Source organism: Mastigoproctus giganteus, chromosome 1 (genome assembly GCF_048544385.1).
Source record: "Mastigoproctus giganteus isolate SK-2022 chromosome 1, ASM4854438v1, whole genome shotgun sequence".
NCBI lineage: Eukaryota > Metazoa > Arthropoda > Arachnida > Uropygi > Thelyphonidae > Mastigoproctus > Mastigoproctus giganteus.
This window is the reverse complement of record NC_143575.1, coordinates 150,935,439-150,953,519: the sequence shown is the minus strand read 5'-3', so window position 1 is coordinate 150,953,519 and position 18,081 is coordinate 150,935,439. Positions and strand designations below refer to the sequence as shown.

The 18,081-nt window shown below is 35.9% G+C and overlaps 1 protein-coding gene across 2 annotated transcripts in view; it reads left to right on the top strand.

Annotated features, from left to right (window-relative positions):
- The window catches only part of LOC150091195 (integrin alpha-9-like), a 688,379-nt gene that overhangs the window by 432,664 nt on the left and 237,634 nt on the right, over nucleotides 1-18,081 (top strand). For both annotated transcript variants that reach the window (XM_090374615.1, XM_090374611.1), the window contains exon 14: nucleotides 7,014-7,059. In XM_090374615.1, the coding sequence (XP_090230741.1) occupies nucleotides 7,014-7,059 (46 nt within the window). The remainder of the gene's footprint in view (nucleotides 1-7,013; nucleotides 7,060-18,081) is intronic.

Here is an 18,081-nt window from a genome sequence, read left to right as displayed (position 1 = left end):
TCATGTCTTTGAGCTCTGTGTGCCCAAATTAATTTCAGTTCTTTAGTTTTGATAAGAATGTGCTTTACTTGTTTTGTTGCCTAATCCATGTGTTTCTCTTCTTATCTAACAGTCTGATTCCCAATACAATTCATTCTATTCTTCGCTGTGTCATTCTCAGCTTCTCTTCCATTCTTTTGGTGAGTGGCCAAGTTTCACTTCCATAAGTCATGGTGGGGAGTATATATTGGTTCATTGTTTTATGTTTAAGACAAATTAGGACATTGCTCCTCAGTATGTGACTATATTTCCTGAATGTTATCCATCCAAAATTTATTCTTCTCTTGACTTCCAGCCATTTATCATTATTATAGCCAATGACTTGTCCCAGATAAGTACGACTCCACCTTTCCAATTACTGCTCCCTCAATGATTATATCCCTTTCTGTGGCATACTTGTTCATCATTACTTTTGTTTTAGCCATATTCATCTTTACTAAATCTGTATAACTGATTAAGGTTTTTTTTTAATCTTTCAGGATTGCGGCTTATGATCACAATGTCATCTACATATCGTAAATGGTTTTGGTCAGGGGTCAGCAACCTTTTTTTGAGTGAAGAGCCATTTTTGATCTAATTTACAAAAAAGGGAATCCAAAGAAACTCAGCTCAAGCTGGGGGGGGGGGAGTTTTTTAAGAAATGGAATAGTGGGAAGGTGTTTTATTAAAAAAAAAAATATATATTTTGAATATTTTCAAATTTGTGTGTGTCTGGTAATGTGCCTCCATGCATTGAACACAATTTGGTCTTGTTTTTTCAATGCACCTATCGCTGTCCATTTGTGTAGAATTGCAAGGGCAACCTTTTGACTGTCCAAATCCTCAATTTCAGTTTTAAGTGCATTTTAATCTTGCACTCCATATTTCCTTGATTTTTAAGTCCTCTAACTCCATTTCAAATTGTGCTTCATGTGGGCTAAAAGTTAGAGCTGCAGTTAGCATTAGCAAAGGCACATGATGCAAGAAAGCAAGCTTATATAGCATCAGCCAAAAAAAAAAAACACCCTTATTTCACCCATTCCACTCGCTCCAAATGTTTGCCAAGTTCTGCCTTGAATCTATTTAAGCTATCAACTTCTACAACGACGGATGGAAGTTTGTTCCAGCAATCAATCACCTGCTGGCTATAAGACAAATTTCCGCACATCTATCGTACATTGTCTTTCCTCAATTTGAATTTATGCCCTCTCAAGTGATTATTCTGAGCAAGAGGAAGAATCCCATCAGCATTGAGCATGCTCAAACCATTCAAGGCTTTATGCACCTCAATCAGATCACAACGCCGATGCCTAGTCTCCAGACTCTGTAATTTGCAAAACTTAAGCCTTTCTTCGTAAGAGCAACCCTTTGTTCCATTCACTAATCTTGTTGCCCTTCTCTGTACTCGTTCCAACAGCTGTACATCCTTAAAATGAGGCCTCCAGACCTGTATACAGTACTCAAGGTGTGGCAATTCCATTGCCTTATACAAGGGGATAATCACCTCCTTATCCCTGCTAGAAAAATTCCTGTATATCATTGACAGGACACCATACGCTACTCTTGCAGACTGTCTGCACTGCTCACAAAACTTCATATCTGCCTGCACACTTACTCCCAGGTCCTTTTCGTTGTGTAGTACCACAGAGTTAATACGTTACTCTGGGGTTACTGTTTCCCATAGGTAGTACTTTACATTTGTCAATGTTAAACTTCATTTGCCACCTCTCAGCATATCTGCTCAACTTTTCTAGATCCTGTTGCACCAGTATACTGTCATTAGTGTCATTAACAACCCTGCCAACCTTTGTATCGTCTGCAAACTTGGACATTAAGCCTGATATGCCATCATCAATATCATTTATAAATACAGAAAACAACAATGGACCCAACACTGAACCCTGAGGGACTCCACTAATAACATTAGTCCACGAAGAGCAGTGTCTATTGATTACGACTCTGTCTTCTCCCACTCAACTATCCCTTTATCCATAGCAGCAATTTGCCTACAATGCCAAACTGCTCCAATTTGTGCAGCAGTTTTCCATGTGCAAAGGCCTTTCTAAGATCCAAATATATGATATCAAAGTTATTCTTTGCATCCAGTTCCTTTGTGACTACATCATAATATCCAATAAAATTTGTCAGACAAGACTTCCCCTTAACAAACCCATGCTGTGTCTGAGCTATAACTGAAGTCTTTCTAGATGATCCTGTAGTGCTTCTTTAACTAGTGCCTCCATTAATTTCCCTGGAACAGAAGTTAAACTAACAGGTCTGTAATTACCTATGTCTCCCTTTGATCCTGCTTTGTGGATTGAGGTCAGATGTGACCCCAATCCTCCCCTGAGTCCAGAGAAGCTCTCATAATTATGGCTAAGGGTTTGCTTACTTCCTTTGCTGCCTCCTTTAATATAACTGGATAGATTCCATCCATCCTAGGTGCCTTTCTTATGGTTATCTTCAACAATTTCTCCTCCACTTTATTCTCAGTTATTACAAGATTATCTAGCTTACTGCCAGAGTTGAATACACCTCTGGCATTCCCCTCCCTGAATAACTTCTCATGTGTTAATGTAGATGCAAAATATTCATTTAGTTTGTTAGCTACCTGAGCAGGATCATCAACATTTGAACCATCGATATCAAGTGGGCCAATCTGATTCATCCCCTTCCTTCTAGAGCTTAATAAGTAAAGAACTGTTTGCTGTTTTTCTTTGCATCCTTTGCCAAAGATTTTTCATAATCTGCTTCCACCTGCCCTACCTCCTTTGTAACTTGGTTACAGACCAGCTTATATCTATCATAGGCTTCTCTGTCACCCATTAATTTATATGTATCTCATGCATTTTTCTTCTTTGTCACATGTCTAATTAGTTCATCTGACATCCATTTAGGCCTAAATCGTGAACAATATTTCTTTGTTGGTATGAAAAGCCTAGTAGCTTCCAAGATTAATTCTTTGAATGCTTCCTATTTTGAATTTGCTGTTGGTAACATCATTAGTTGGTCCCACCATATAGAATTTAAATACTGTCTCAGACCACCGTAGTCAACTTTATGAAAGCAAACACCCTCCCTTTACCTTTGATGGTAGTTAACTCTTTGAGTAAATCCCACTTCAGCACACTGTGATCACTGCCACCTAGTGGTTCCTTTGTCTGCAGATTCTTGATTCATGAAGAATCACTACTGATAATCAGATCAAGAGTATTAATTCCTCTAGTTGCTTCCCGAACATGCTGCTGTAGAAAACAATCGTCCAATAAATCCACAAAAGCCTTGCTAGTGTGTGAGAGACCAACCCACAAATTCCAGTCAATATCCAGGAAATTAAAATCTCCCATTATAAGACACTAATAATTTACTGGCACACTCTGTTTCTCTGCACAATTGCTCATTATATTCATCAGATTCATTAGGCCTATAACACACACACACCTACTCTCATTTTTACTTTCCCAGTGCTTATGTCACACCAAACAGACTCAATATTGCATTGTCCACCCACCTCAATTGGATGCACTTTGTTAGATTTTGTTTATTAACTATTAGCATAACCCCTCCTCCCTTCCTGTCCTGTTACATGTTCAGAGAGCCACATGCCTCACAAGCTGTAGGTTGCCAACTCCTGGTTTAGGTACTCTCCATTCACATTGACCCCTTTCTACGACCAGTCCAATCTTCTGAAAGATTTCTCAAGGGCAGCAGTAAACAACTTCAGAGTTATTGTCTCGCCTTTATTGAAGTTTTCTCAATTTTAAATTTGTTACTGTTTTTGTTTATTCTAATAAAGGGAGGTAGCATTCTGATATTTTCTTCAAAATCATAATGTATAGGGTGTCTGTGCCTTGTCTTTCCAGTGCCTGAAACATTGTTTTAACCTGTATGGAGTCAAATGCCTTTTCATAATCCACAAATTCCAGGCATGATGGCGATTTATATTTATTTAATTTCTGCATTAGCTGTGATATTATGTGAAGATGATCCATAGTTGAGAATCCTCTCCTAAAGCCAGCTTGCTCTTTCGGTTGTTTCTCTTAGAGTATTCTTTCTAATCTGTTAGTGATGACCCTTGTGAACAACTTGCAGATATAGGGCTACAAGTTAATTGGTCTCTAATTTCCTATTTCTTATTTGTCTTCTTTCTTATGCAGCAAAATTATGATTGCATTATTCCACTCCTTAGGGGTCTTGCCAGTATCTATGTCATGTCTCTTCCTCCCAGTTTTAATAACTCTATAGTAACTTCATTTTCACTCGGGGCTTTCTGTTTCTTTGTTTTTCTTAGATGCATGTTCTATCTCATCATTTAGGATATCGCGTATGTCATATGTCTTGAAATTTGTGATCCATCTTCTCCACTGCTGGCATCATTTCCTTGCTCCCTGTATAATACTTTATAGTAGTCTTCTGTTATTTGAATTATTCCTTCTGTGCTGTTTATAAGTACATATCACTATTCTTCAGATTCAATTATTATTTGTTTTTTTACTGCTCTATTATGTCTGTATTACTGCTGATTTAAGTCCTTTGTTTTCCCTTAGTGCTTGTTCTATTTTTCTTGTGTTAAATCTTATGTCCTCTCTGAGCCTCTTCCTAATGGCTTTGCATAACTCGGTACACTCAAATTGTCCTTGTCAGTATTCATCTTGTTCTTTGGTTGTTGTGTTCGGTTCATCATGACAAGTGTTTCTTGACTAATTTTTCCTTCTTTGGATTTCTGTTTACCTATATGTTTCTCAGGCTTTATGACTTTCAGAAAGTTGTATTCCTCATCAATATCTTGGTCCTGAAATGTTCTGCAGAAGCTCAATCTTGTTAAGTTCCAGTACATACTGCTTTTTCTCCTCTTCTGTTATCTCAAATACCTTAGTATTATTTACTTGGGTCAGTTTTTTTTCCTTTCTTTTATTTCATCTATATCAAGTGTGTTGATATAGATGAAATAAATGATATATATGATCTATATCTTATCATTCTATGATCACTTCCAACATTTAACTTCTTCCAAAATGAAGAATAATATAATCACTTTTAATTAGAAATGTGTGTATTCTCACTATACACCCTCATTTTCTGGCTAGTTTTTCTGATTTTAGCTTTAGTGTGTGTGTGTGTGTGTGTGTGTGTGTGTGTGTGTGTGTGTGTGTGTGTGTGTGTGTGTGTGTGTGTGTGTGTGTGTGTGTGTGTGTGTGTGTGTATTGCCTGCCCCTATGGTGATATTTTTCCTTAGTTACGTTGTACCTTCTCATCATTGCATATATCTTTTTTTTTTTTTTTTTTGCTTTTCCTCTTCATTTTCATCATTAATTTGGAATGAGTAAATAATGTAGCTCCAGAATTAATCAGTTTGATTGCAGAGTGAATATAAATGGAAGCTATCTAAATTCCTCTGTAGTAGATTAGAAAAATGTAAATATAATTAATGATATGTTTTTGAAGGTGGATAACCTATTATACTTGTGATCTCTGTAATTGGAAATGTAGAGAATGTTTTGAAAATTTAGGTTGTTAATAATGAATTAATGGGTGATATACAGTGAAGGTGAGTGGAAGATGATAAGAATAAATAATGTTATACTTATAACTATGTGTTAATGGCAGTGCTACTGCAACAGGGTATAGATAAGTTGGGCAGATGGGCTGAGGAGTAGCAACTGAAGTTTAACATTGAAAAATGCAAAGTACTGCATGTGGGTAGAAGTAACCACAGAGAAACGTACTAACTGTGTGGTACTACACTTAGGGTGATATAAAATGAAAAAGACCTGGGGAGTAATTGTGCAGTCAGGTATGAAGTTTTCTAAACAGTGCAGACAGGTAGCCAGAGTAGGTAATGGGGTATTGTCAATGATATACAGGAATTTTACTAGTAGGGAAAAGGAGGTGAATATCCCTTTTTATAAGGCAATGGTTAGACCATGCCTTGAGTACTCTGTACAGTCCTGGAGGTCTCATTTTAGTAAGGATGTAGAGTTTCTATAACAATTCCAGAAACAAGACTGGTGAGGGGAACAAAGGGGTGCTCTTACCAAGAAAAGCTTGTTCTGCAAATTGCAGTGTCTGGAGACTTTGGCACTTGCGAGGTGATATGATTGGGGCATATAAAGTCTTGAATGGGTTGAGCAGGCTTAATTCTGATGAGATTCTTTCTCTTGCTCAGATTACGAACCTGAGGGGCATAAATTCAAATTGAGGAAAGATAGTTGTAGAAGATATGTGGCAATTGCCTTTAGTTAGCAGGTAGTTGATTACTGGAACAAACTTCCATCTGTCATTGTGGAAGTTGATAGCTTATATAAATTCAAGGAGGAACTGGGTAAACTTTTAGAGGGAATGGATGTGTGAAATGGGTTTTTTTTTTTTTTTGGCTGATGCTACATAAGCTTGGTTTCTTGCATTCCATACCTCTACTACTACTGTAACAGTCTTTCCTGTTATCTGTGGTCATTTTTAGTGCTTGGGTAGTGCAAAACTGATTATCGATGTATTCAGTAATATGCTAAAGAAATAAGATGTAAAATTTGGGAATACTTACATGCCAGATTTTCTGTGTAAAATCTGAAAAAGGTAACATGTTTGCATTGTGGACTGTATGTAGATATTTTTCAATTTCAGGTGGAAGGAATTGCATTGTAATTAGATACTTCCAAACATAAGCAGAGTGATAGCATGCACTGCACAGAAAGAAACGAAAAAGTAGATTTTGCATTTAGTGGTGACAATGATTGTCACTTGTTATTCACTGCTTTTGGTAAAGGTTCAGTGAATGGCTTTTTCGTAAGTTTTGAAGATAGTAAGAGGCCTCTGTTTTGTGACATAATTTTACTGTATTTTTACCTATTCCAAGCATGTAAAATTTCTGTATTTTTTAACTGTATAAAAATGATTTTTTTTAAAATAGATATTTATGTGCATGTAATATTTACAAAACAAAAATTTTGGAATTCAGGTCTGTAATGAACTTTATAATATTTACAAATTTATTTTAGATCTTCTAATTGGATCCTATTCATCTGATAAAGCTGTGCTGTTGAGGCAAGTATTACCATGATTATAGATTATAGCAACTGTTTTTTCTTACTCTTAAAAAGGATTCTTAAAAAAAGAAATGCAAATATGTATTGTGTAAAACATCCAGGGGCATCAAGAGCCAGCAGGAGCTCTGCATCAAGCATTCTCACTGGACCCACTTTTTCCTTTTCAGTTCCTTTTTTCCAGTGTCCTCCCCTACTGATCTGTCACTTCCCTCCCACCATTGCACTGTTCCTGATAATGCTGCTTTGACTTATTCAGTAGGAGATCATGCTGAAATGATTGACATCACTGAATATGAAAATGTTTTTACATTTAAAAAAAAAAACCTCTAGATAGTGATACAAACATGTAGCTTGATGTTAAATTCTTCCTTTAACAGAGAGCTTTAAATTTTGATTTGTAGTGTAAGCAAAAATGTGAACAATTTAAAAAAAAAAAAACTTTTTTTTTTCATGTGACAATATCTATGGTGACACTAGAGTAAAATTTATTGGTAACAACATTTTCTTGTAACAGAAATGACAATTCATTGGTATTATTTCCTTGTACACCAATGTACATGTAAAATATGCCCTTGATGTAATATGGGACAGTGATCAGACAATCTGTTTAAACATGTCAAATTTATCCAGAAATGAAATATTTTAATTGATTAAATTTCTTGTACAAACCAATTATATTAATTTCCAAGATAAAATTTACAAGCAGATATTCGGGTTACCAATGGGACTTTGCTTGAGTGGATTAGTGGCTGAAATTTATCTAAATAAGATCGAGCAGGTATACTTAACACCACATCTACCTAATGTAATATTCTACGGCAGATATCTTGATGATATCTTAATAATTACTAATAAATATATAGTACAGAAGATCCTGGATACATTTAATAACATTCATACTCGACTTAAGTTCACTCTACAAATGGAAATTCCTCATCACAAATCTATAATTTTTTAAAAATTTTACTTTAACCAGAGTTAAAGAAAACATATTTTTAAAATTTATAGGAAGTCAATGAATACTGGAAAATTTTTGGCACTGTTCGAGCTACCACCCTTTTACATATAAAAGGAGCATTATTTTTAACCAGTTTTGTAATGCATATAGATACAGCTCTACTCAAGAATCCTTATTGGATGAGCTCATGGAACCAACAAAACAGATTTTTAAATAGGGTTATTCATTAGGTACCATTATGCAGATTAGTCAACAGGCGAAATATAAATTAGAGACAGGTACAACAAATGGTGAGTATGGGTTTAGCACACTCAGGGTCCTGAGCTGGATATCATCACTCTTCTCTTTCTTTGTGATTCTCTTCTACTTCTCTCTCTCTCTCCCTCCCTCCCTCCCTCCCTCTCAGGGTAACTTGGATTTTTTTTTTTTTGGGCTGGTGCAGCATATTATTATTATTAGCTATATGGTGCAAGTAAGCCTCAGGCTTACTTGCACCATATAGCTAATAATAATAATAATAATAATAATGACAGGGTGGATCACAAACATTTTATTAAAGTTCCGTATATACAACATTGATATAGACAATTTATTAACATATTTAAGAACACTGAATTTAAGATTGTTCCGCAACCCGTGAGTAAGCTTCATGCTATCTTGAAATATAGGGTATATGTAGTTCCTACCATGGAAGCTCACAATATTGTTTACAATATTTCTTGTGGTGGATGCAATTGTACTTATGTTAGCTCGACCTAAAATTTCCTTTGGTAAGGATACAGCAGTATTTAGCATCAGTTAGAGGAGGTAGGATGGGTGCATCTGAACTTGCATATCATGCAATAACTGATGGACATGTGTTTCTTTTTAATGAATCCAAGGTTCTTAATAAACAGTGTGAATGTCTTAAATTATTAATTGCCGAAACATTAGAAATGAGATTAAATGTTAATTCTATTAATATAAGCAGACCTTATTATATTTTGGTCTCGTGGACTAGCGCATGCATGAATAGTAATTCATACATTGGTTTTTATAAATAATCTTCTGACAGGTGTCATTAATTTTGATATAAAACAGGGGAGAGATCATTCGCGAATCACTTTTGTACTTCTTGTGAACACGGTAACTAACCGAATAAGGCGGTCTCTTAAAAGAAGTTAATAATGATTTTAAAGTTTAACTTATGTGTGAATTAATTTATTAGTGACGCCTTTTTTAGAATTTCGCAACAATTGTTTTTCAATTCTCATGATGGCTTGTGGTGTTGGTTGGTTTTTGGAGGTTGGTGGCCACAGTCTTTCCATGATTCTTTCAATTCCCTTGACATGATATGAGAGTTGAATACATGCTTATTTTAACTTGATTCATTTATGACAATACACAGGTGGTAAGTTCATATTCTAATCATTCGCAATTGAGTGTTGAGAAATTAACAGTCCTACTCAAAGGTATGAGGTTTTCACCTATAATTTAAGATTATTAATTTATATGCATCCCATGCATTTTTTCTTCTCTGCCACATGTCTTATTAGTTCATCTGACATCCATTTAGGCCTAAACCTTGAACATTTTTTCTTAGTTGGTATGTAAAGCCCTAGTAGCTTCCAAGATTAATTCTTTGAATGCCTCCCATTTTGAATTTGCTGTTGGTAACATCATAAGTTGATCCCACCGTATAGAATTTAGATACCGTCTCAGACCACCGTAGTTGCCTTTACGAAAGCAAAAACCCTTCCTTTTACTCCTGATGGTAGTCAGGGTAAATTTGAGTAAATGCCACTTCAGCACACTGTGATCACTGCCACTTAGTGGTTCCTTTATCTTCAGATTATTAATGAATGAAGAATCACTACTGATAATTAGATCAAGAGTATTACTTCCTCTAGTTGCCGCCAAACATGCTGCTGTTGAAAACAATCATCCAATAAATCCACAAAAGCCTTGCTAGTGTGTGAGTGACCAACCCACAAATTCCAGTCAATATCTGGGAAATTAAAATCCTCCATTATAAGACTGATTTACTGGCTCACAATTTCCCTGTACAGTTTCTTATTATACTCATCAGAGTCATTAGGCCTATAACGCACTCCTACTCTCAATTTTGATCTCCCAGTGCTTATGTCACACCAAACTGACTTGACACTGCACTGTACAGCAGTGTCAACTGGCTGCACTTCCTTGGATTTTGTGTTTCTTAACTAATAGCATAACCCCTCCTCTCTTGCTAACCTCTCTATCCTACTTGTACACATTGTACTCCCCAAATTCCAGTTCTGCATTCCTTATATCTGTGTGACACCTCGACTCTGATATCCTAACAATATCTGTGTTTGATGTTTTGACCAACACCTCAAATTCATCAAATTTATTTACCACACTCCTAGTATTGGTGTATATGAAGTATACATGCACTTGGTCCTATTCTTAGCTACCCTAGGGAGTCATTGCAGTACTTGTACTGCAATGACTCCCAGCAGTCTCTGAAATACCCTGCATCTTGTTTTCCAGGCTGCTGCTCATTCCAATAGAAGCAGTGCAAGAATCACTTTCACCTCTGCCAGTGGCTACTGTTAATCTATTAGTCCTTGCATGCCCCCAAACTAGCAGTTTTCCGACCCACCTAACACTGCCTCAATAGCATCAGCAAATATTCTTGCACACTTTGTATTTAAGTGTATATCCTCCCTGTAGAAGCAGTCTCTCCTGTTAACAAGCACAGACCAGGCTGAGAAAAATACTACCCCTTGAGCCTTGCACAGTCTTTCCAGGGCTGAATTGATTGAGAAGGCTCTCATCATATACTCCCTCCTATCCTGTCTGGGCAGAATTGCTGACACTTTCAAATTCAACCCTAGTTCAACCCTTTTTTTCAATAGTGACCTGTACTTGTCAAGTAATTCCGCCGGTCTCCTACTCTTATACCATTAGTGCCAACTTGTACAACAATTTCACCTTTTGTGCCCTTAAAAGATGAAATCCGCTCTACAACGTCATCAACCTTTGCCCCTGGCAGACCTACCCTGGTCCTGTTCCACCTATCCTTTTTACAAAGCATGTTCCCCATTTCCCTGACAATAGTCACCAATAACTACTAGTTCCTATGGGACCAGCGCATTCTGCCTTGGGAGTTGTCGCTGTGTTGCGTGATGATCAAGTACAATCTCTAGCATTGATATGGGCAGCTGAGAACTTGATGGGCCCCTCAATTTAGATCCTTTGAGGACATGCACCCTTAAAGGGTCTAAATTGAACTTCAAGCTCTCATATAGGCCCATAATAATGCTGAGTTATCGCCTGATTTCCTCACACTCCTTACATCATGCACACACAAAGACATTCCCCTTGGCAATATCATGTCCCGTACCTGATTCTCCACAAACATCAAACAAGCAGTGCATTTTAAAAGGCTGTGATTCAGATGGCAACTTCCCCCCCCCCTCCCCCTCAGTTCTCCCCTGAGCCACAGCACTCCTATTAGCTTGAGCCTTTTGCTTTGCTGCTCTGGTCATGATTTTGATTCAATTTCAATAAAATTTCAATTTCAGTACAAAATTATAACCCTAAACTTATATGCCAATGCACAGTTGTAACACTATATATATCTATATATATTTTTTCAGTATCGAGTATTATCTCCAAATTTCGTTATATAACTTCCGTATCAAGTTATGTATTAATTAATAATATTACATTTGTAAAATCTAAGTCACTATATGTATTTAGTTAAAGTACAATTTAATTGACAATGAAGTTTAACAAGATTAATAAATTTTACCGATTAATTGATAATATTATATACTATACTATACTAAGCTAACATATCTGGTATGGGATATAACGTATTGTGTAACAATGGCGGCAGGTTAAGAATGGTAAATCTACGGACACTAAGTATTAATTAACTTTCAAAATCTCACTATCTAAATTCAGAATTAACCAAGGATCTTTTTTTTTTTTTTTTTTTTTTTTTTCGGAGCATTAGCAACTAAGGCCATATTGCTCAGGAGACATGCGGTAGTCATTCTCTGACCTTTCCACATTCTCTGTATTTGATGGTCACATGCTCGAACCCCAGTCTAATCAAGAAGTGTGTGTGCTACGCACTGCTGCTCCTGCCCACCAGGCTACGGAGATGCCCCAAGGATATTGACTAGGTCTATAAGTTACTTATAGAAAATAATTTAATATAACAATTAAGTCAATAAAGCGGCTAAATATAGATAAAAACTTCTCTTTTTCCGGAGCTGCAAAACTTGTAAAACATGTGGATTGGATGCCCTTACCGATACTAAGTCATAACCTACAAAATCTCTATCGAAGTTAAAATTTAAACTAAGTATCATAACTAGGAATATAAAGCTACTATAGAAAATAAGTTAATATGCCAATTTAAGTTAATAAAACAGAAGAAATTACAAAAAAACTTTTCTATTTGCCGGAGGCGTAAAAACCTTATGATATTTGTTATTGACAAGCATTTGCACTCTCAACCAATATAGTAGCTCTTGTTTGGACCCATCTCTGTGAGTTCTATGTCATTTTTTTAGGTGAATCCTTCAGACCTAAATACCACACTTTGCTTATTGGAGGCTTGAAGTGGTGGAACCCATGTTTAGTCTCCAGAGCAAAGTTCTGGTCAATCCTCCCCCATCTTGCAGAGTTACTGATGCCCTTTGAGGTTAAGATGAACACAATGGCAGGATCCAAACCACCTTACATTTCGAGGATTTGTAAGGAATCCTCGAAATGAGGATTCCTTACAAATTGATTTAGATTTTAAATTATGCAAATTACGTCACTTCCTATTAGGTGACTGTTAGATTTTAAATGACACAAAAGATGTCACTTCCTAAATGGCGCTAATGATGCTAATTCAGACATTAACATAGATTCGGTAAGTTCATACTAAGTCACTGCCTAAAGGCTGCCAACTGAGTCATTAACATTGAGTCAGTAGAGTAAGCAGTGGGCAGTAATATTATGCAAGAATAAAAGCTTCAAAGAAGCCTCTTGTGTTGAAAAGGAACAAGTTCAAAAACATGGAGAATGAAAAAAATGCAGACTTTTAATAAAATCTGCAGATTTTATTAAAGAATAATCTTCCTAGAATATTCTTTCACACAAGGCTATTTAATTGCTTAAAATATAAACTGCTTTGATTCAAGAATGCAACAATAAAACAGTCACTTCAACAAACAATAGCTTCTTACAGTAGTTTTTGGTTATGACATCATACTAGTCTACAAATGTATTTCGCTAACTATTGAATTGTAAAAATACCTATAAAAGTACTTTGAAGATGGCTAAAACTCCAGCTGAGGGAAATCGAGAGAAGTATGTAAGAATAAAAGCTTCAAAGCCACCGAAGAAGCTTCCCATGTTGACAAAAGAAAGAGTTAAAAAACAAAGAGAACAAAAAAAAAAAAAGCAGTGTTTAATAAAATCTGCTTCTCAAGATTTTGATCAATATCAGTCTTCTACCTCGACTTCTAATCAAGAAGCCTGGCCTCACGAAATTATATTTTGACATCACGAAATTATATTCAAGAACCTCCTGAATATTTTGATCCAGAAGATTTGAATTCAAATGAATTAATTACCTGGAGATTTTCAACTGATTCCTGAATCGGCTAGACAGGTTATAGTGTAACAACTAGCTTCGATTTCCTCATCCAGAAAGAAACAAAATCATATTTCATCTTAATCACCAGTTGTAGACATTCTACAGGTTTCAACAGTAGTCGAGCATGAAATCATTTACAAGAAAGTCGAACATGACCATAACTCCTATAAAGAATTTGAACGACAATTTCTGAAAAATACATTTAGAGCTGTTTGTGATATCTGCAATCGATTATGGTATGAAAATTACATAAAATTGTGCACTATAGGAAGTTATCTGTTACTTCTAGAATTTCTAACTGCAGATGTAACAACTATGAAGGCTTGTAATACTTGTCGAGCATCTTTCAAAAATATTTCGATTCCAACATTTTCAAAGAGCAATGGTTTCATTTATCCTGTTATTCCACGTCATCTGCCTTGATTAAATTTAGTAACTGAGCGACTCATTTTTCCTCATATACCATTCATGCAAATTAGAAGATTAAGACATGGTTTCAGCCCATATGGAATTTTGGGCCAAATTATAAATGTTCCTGTAAATGTTAATTCAATGGTCAATCATTTATCTCAGAGAATAGATGATGATTATTGCATTAACATTCATATCAAACATAAAAAAAAAAAAAAATACACAAATTGAGTTATTTAATGGGCTTGGTTCGTAAAGGAGATGTACGAGTTTGGTTAAAGTATCTACTTACAACATGAATGTAAATGATATTGATGATGGTATGTCAGGCTTAATGTCCAAGTTTGCAGACGATACGAAGGTTGGCAGGGTTGTTAATGACACTAATGACAGTACACTGGTGCAACAGGATCTTGAAAAGTTGAGCAGATGGGCTGAGGTGGCAAATGAAGTTCAACATTGACAAATGTAAAGTACTGCATATGGGAAGCAGTAACCCCAGAGTAACGTATCAACTGTGTGGTACTACATTGACAGTGTTAGAGAGTGAAAAGGACCTGGGGATAATTGTGCAGGCAGATATGAAGTTTTCTGAGCAGTGCAGACCGTCTGCAACAGTAGCTCTTGGTGTATTGTCAATGATATACAGGAATTTTTCTAGCAGGGATAAGGAGGTGATTATCCCTTTGTATAAAGCAATGGTCAGGCCACACCTTGAGTACGGTATACAGGTCTGGAGTCCTCATTTTAAGAAGGATGTAGAGCTGTTGGAATGAGTACAGAGAAATACAACAAGATTAGTGAATGGAACAAAGGGTTGCTCTTATGACGAAAGGCTTAAGTTTTGCAAATTACAGTGTCTGTAGACCAGGCATCTGTGTGGTGATCTGATTGAGGTGTATAAAGCCTTGAATGGTTTGAGCATGCTCAATGCTGACGGAATCCTTCTTCTTGCTCAGAATAATCACCTGAGAGGGCATAAATTCAAATTGAGGAAAGACAGTTGTAGGATAGATGTGCGGAAGTTTGCCTCTAGCCAGCAGGTGGTTGATTGCTGGAACTATCCATCTGTCATTGTAGAGTAGAAGTTGATAGCTTAAACAGATTCAAGGTAGAACTATATTAACATTTGGACCGAGTGGATGGGTGATGTGAGAAGGGGGTATATATGTGTGTGTGTGTGTGTGTGCGTTTTTTTTTTTTTTTTGCTGATGCTATATATAGAGTTTGCTTTCTTGCATCATGTGCCCTTGCTAATGCTAATATACAACTTAACTTGCAAGTATGTACATGTTCAAGGTAAACAATCAGCCATCCTTTTCACACACTTATCCCACTCACTATAGTACTCTGAATGTGTTTTTTTTTTTATATATATATATATTTTTTTGTAGACTCATTTCTCACCCAGTACTTGAATAGAGATGCACATATGAAACAACATTACTTATAATTACTTATTGATTTACACACTTATATTTAAAATCACCCACACTAGCAAACATTGTCACCTAAATACTCTCTCTCTCTCTCTCTCTCTCTCTCTCTCTCTCTCTCTCTCTCTCTCTCTCTCTCAGACACACACACACAAACAAGCAATCAATCATACATGTATACTTAGCATATCACATGTGTTACTTTGTTTACACAGCTCATTTTTACATTTAATTCACAATTTTCACTTTTAATTAAAACATGCATTTGTTTCTTCACATTGGAGGGAAGGGAATATATTTTGCCAAGTCCATATCGATGCAAGCTCTCAATCAAGTGAAACAATGCAGACATGATTGAGAGCAGCAAGCAAACACACACTGCCTTGCACATTTTCACTCACTGCTCATGCATTCTCCAGATACAAAAAAACACTGACTATAGCTCTCCATCACATCTGGCAACACAGATGTGAGAGAGTGCTACCTGCGAGAGCACACTGCTGTACCCATTTTTACTCCCTACTCATATGTACTCCAAGATACATAAACACAGACTATAGCTCTCCATCACATCTGGCAATACAGATGCTACCTAGAGCAACACACACACACACACACACACACACACACACACACACACACACACACACACACACACACACACACACACACACACACACACACTTTTATGCCTTACTCCTACATACTCCATGATACAAAAAAGACTAGAGCTCTCCATCACGTCCAGTAATGCAGACTGACTGAGAGCTACAAGCAAACACGTACACTGCCATACACATTTTCATTCACTATTCATATGTACAGCAAGATGCAGAAACAGATTAGAGTGCTCCAGCAATGCAGACACAACAGAGAGAAAATTGTCATGCACACATAATTATTCAAACAATTAACATTCATACAATACAATCTCAAAAATAGGCACAATAATAACACTTAACTAAGTACTAATAAACCCATAACATATATATATAGTTAATATAGCAACTGAATTAACTATAGAAACATATATATATATTTGTGAAAATATACACATGAGATTATTATGCATAGAGGTCAAACACATAAAATAATATAATTTCTAACATGACCATTTTTGCTGGGTGAGAAACACATTTTAACAGGCCAGTCACATTCTGGTTTGTCACGATCAGTAAGTGTCATGATTAGGTAGGATTGTTTTCTAAGTGGGGCGGTGGGGTGGATATTACTTTTGAGATTAGGAGAAGTAACTCCTAATCTCAAAAGCTTTTTGAGCAAATTTGGAGAAGGCCATCTAGTGCATGTTGTCAGAGATGAGTAGTTGTTCCTCTCTGCAATTTATGGGTCCAATTTTTGCCATGAGTATGCATCTATGGGGATAGTAATTAGTCCCAATCCGCATCAGCTCTGCAGGTACTAGGGCTCACAATACCATCTTAATACCGGTATTTCAGTATTTTTAATTTATGAAACTGGGATACCAGTATTCCAAAAAAAAAAAAAAAACATTTTTCGCAATAAATTTTGATGACAATTAAGTGCAATAAAGTAAGAAAAAAAACAACAAATAATTACTTGAATTCATGTTTTAAATCGAACTTTTATTACAATAATAAATATTCTATTAAAAATTATTAAACATATAGTTATTCTAAAAACAAAAAAATAAGCATCCACACTACCTGTCCCAATAAAGTGAGCTCTTAAGAAACTCAATAGCGTTAACGTTTAAACTGGATCTAATTTTGGTACTTATTTAATTAGTGGCAGAAAACATCCTTTTGGATTCTGTTCTGCTTTATACTGAGATAGTCATAGACAAGTTGCAGTTTAACCCCCCTTACTCCCTCATCTTCAAAAAATCTTATTTCCTTTTTATCAAAAATAAAAAATATTTCCTTTTTGACTTTTTATGGCACTATATCTGTATTAACGAAACAAAGGGACTGACGGTTAAGTTTGGTGAGGAAACCAAATCTAAGTTGTGGTGGGGGTGTTATTTATTTATTAATTTTTATTTCCCTGTACCTTAGTATTGCCGTCGGTGGCCATTATTATGATTTTCGTACAGCAGCTCCCCTCAAGCACTAAGCCCCCCAAGCTACCTGACTGCGTTAAAAAATTAGAATTTCCAGGAGCTGAGGGATATCTCCTCCCCCCACACACAAGAGTATATGTATTATATATCATATATATATTATATGTGAAGTGTCAGTTTCTCAAGAGCAATGACACAAATATAAAACAAAAATCATTTACTACACAAATCTATTTACAATACATAACTGGTGTTCATTTACATCTAATCTATTCATTTTTCTCATTTAATCTGTTAATATATGCTATCATTTCCATAAAATGGAAATGATAACTGGTCTGCTGACGAGGCTACTAGAGACGGTCGTTTTCAAAGCCGCTAAGTGGATTTTTGTTAATTATTGATTTGAAATTATTGTTTTTCTAAAACTTTTGATTTAAATTTAGTAGTATAACATTATTTTGTGATTTTCTGATTAATTTGGTGTATTTATTCTTTACTCGGCCTTGTAATTGCATAAAAGTATCGTTAAAGGTTTCCACGTGTTT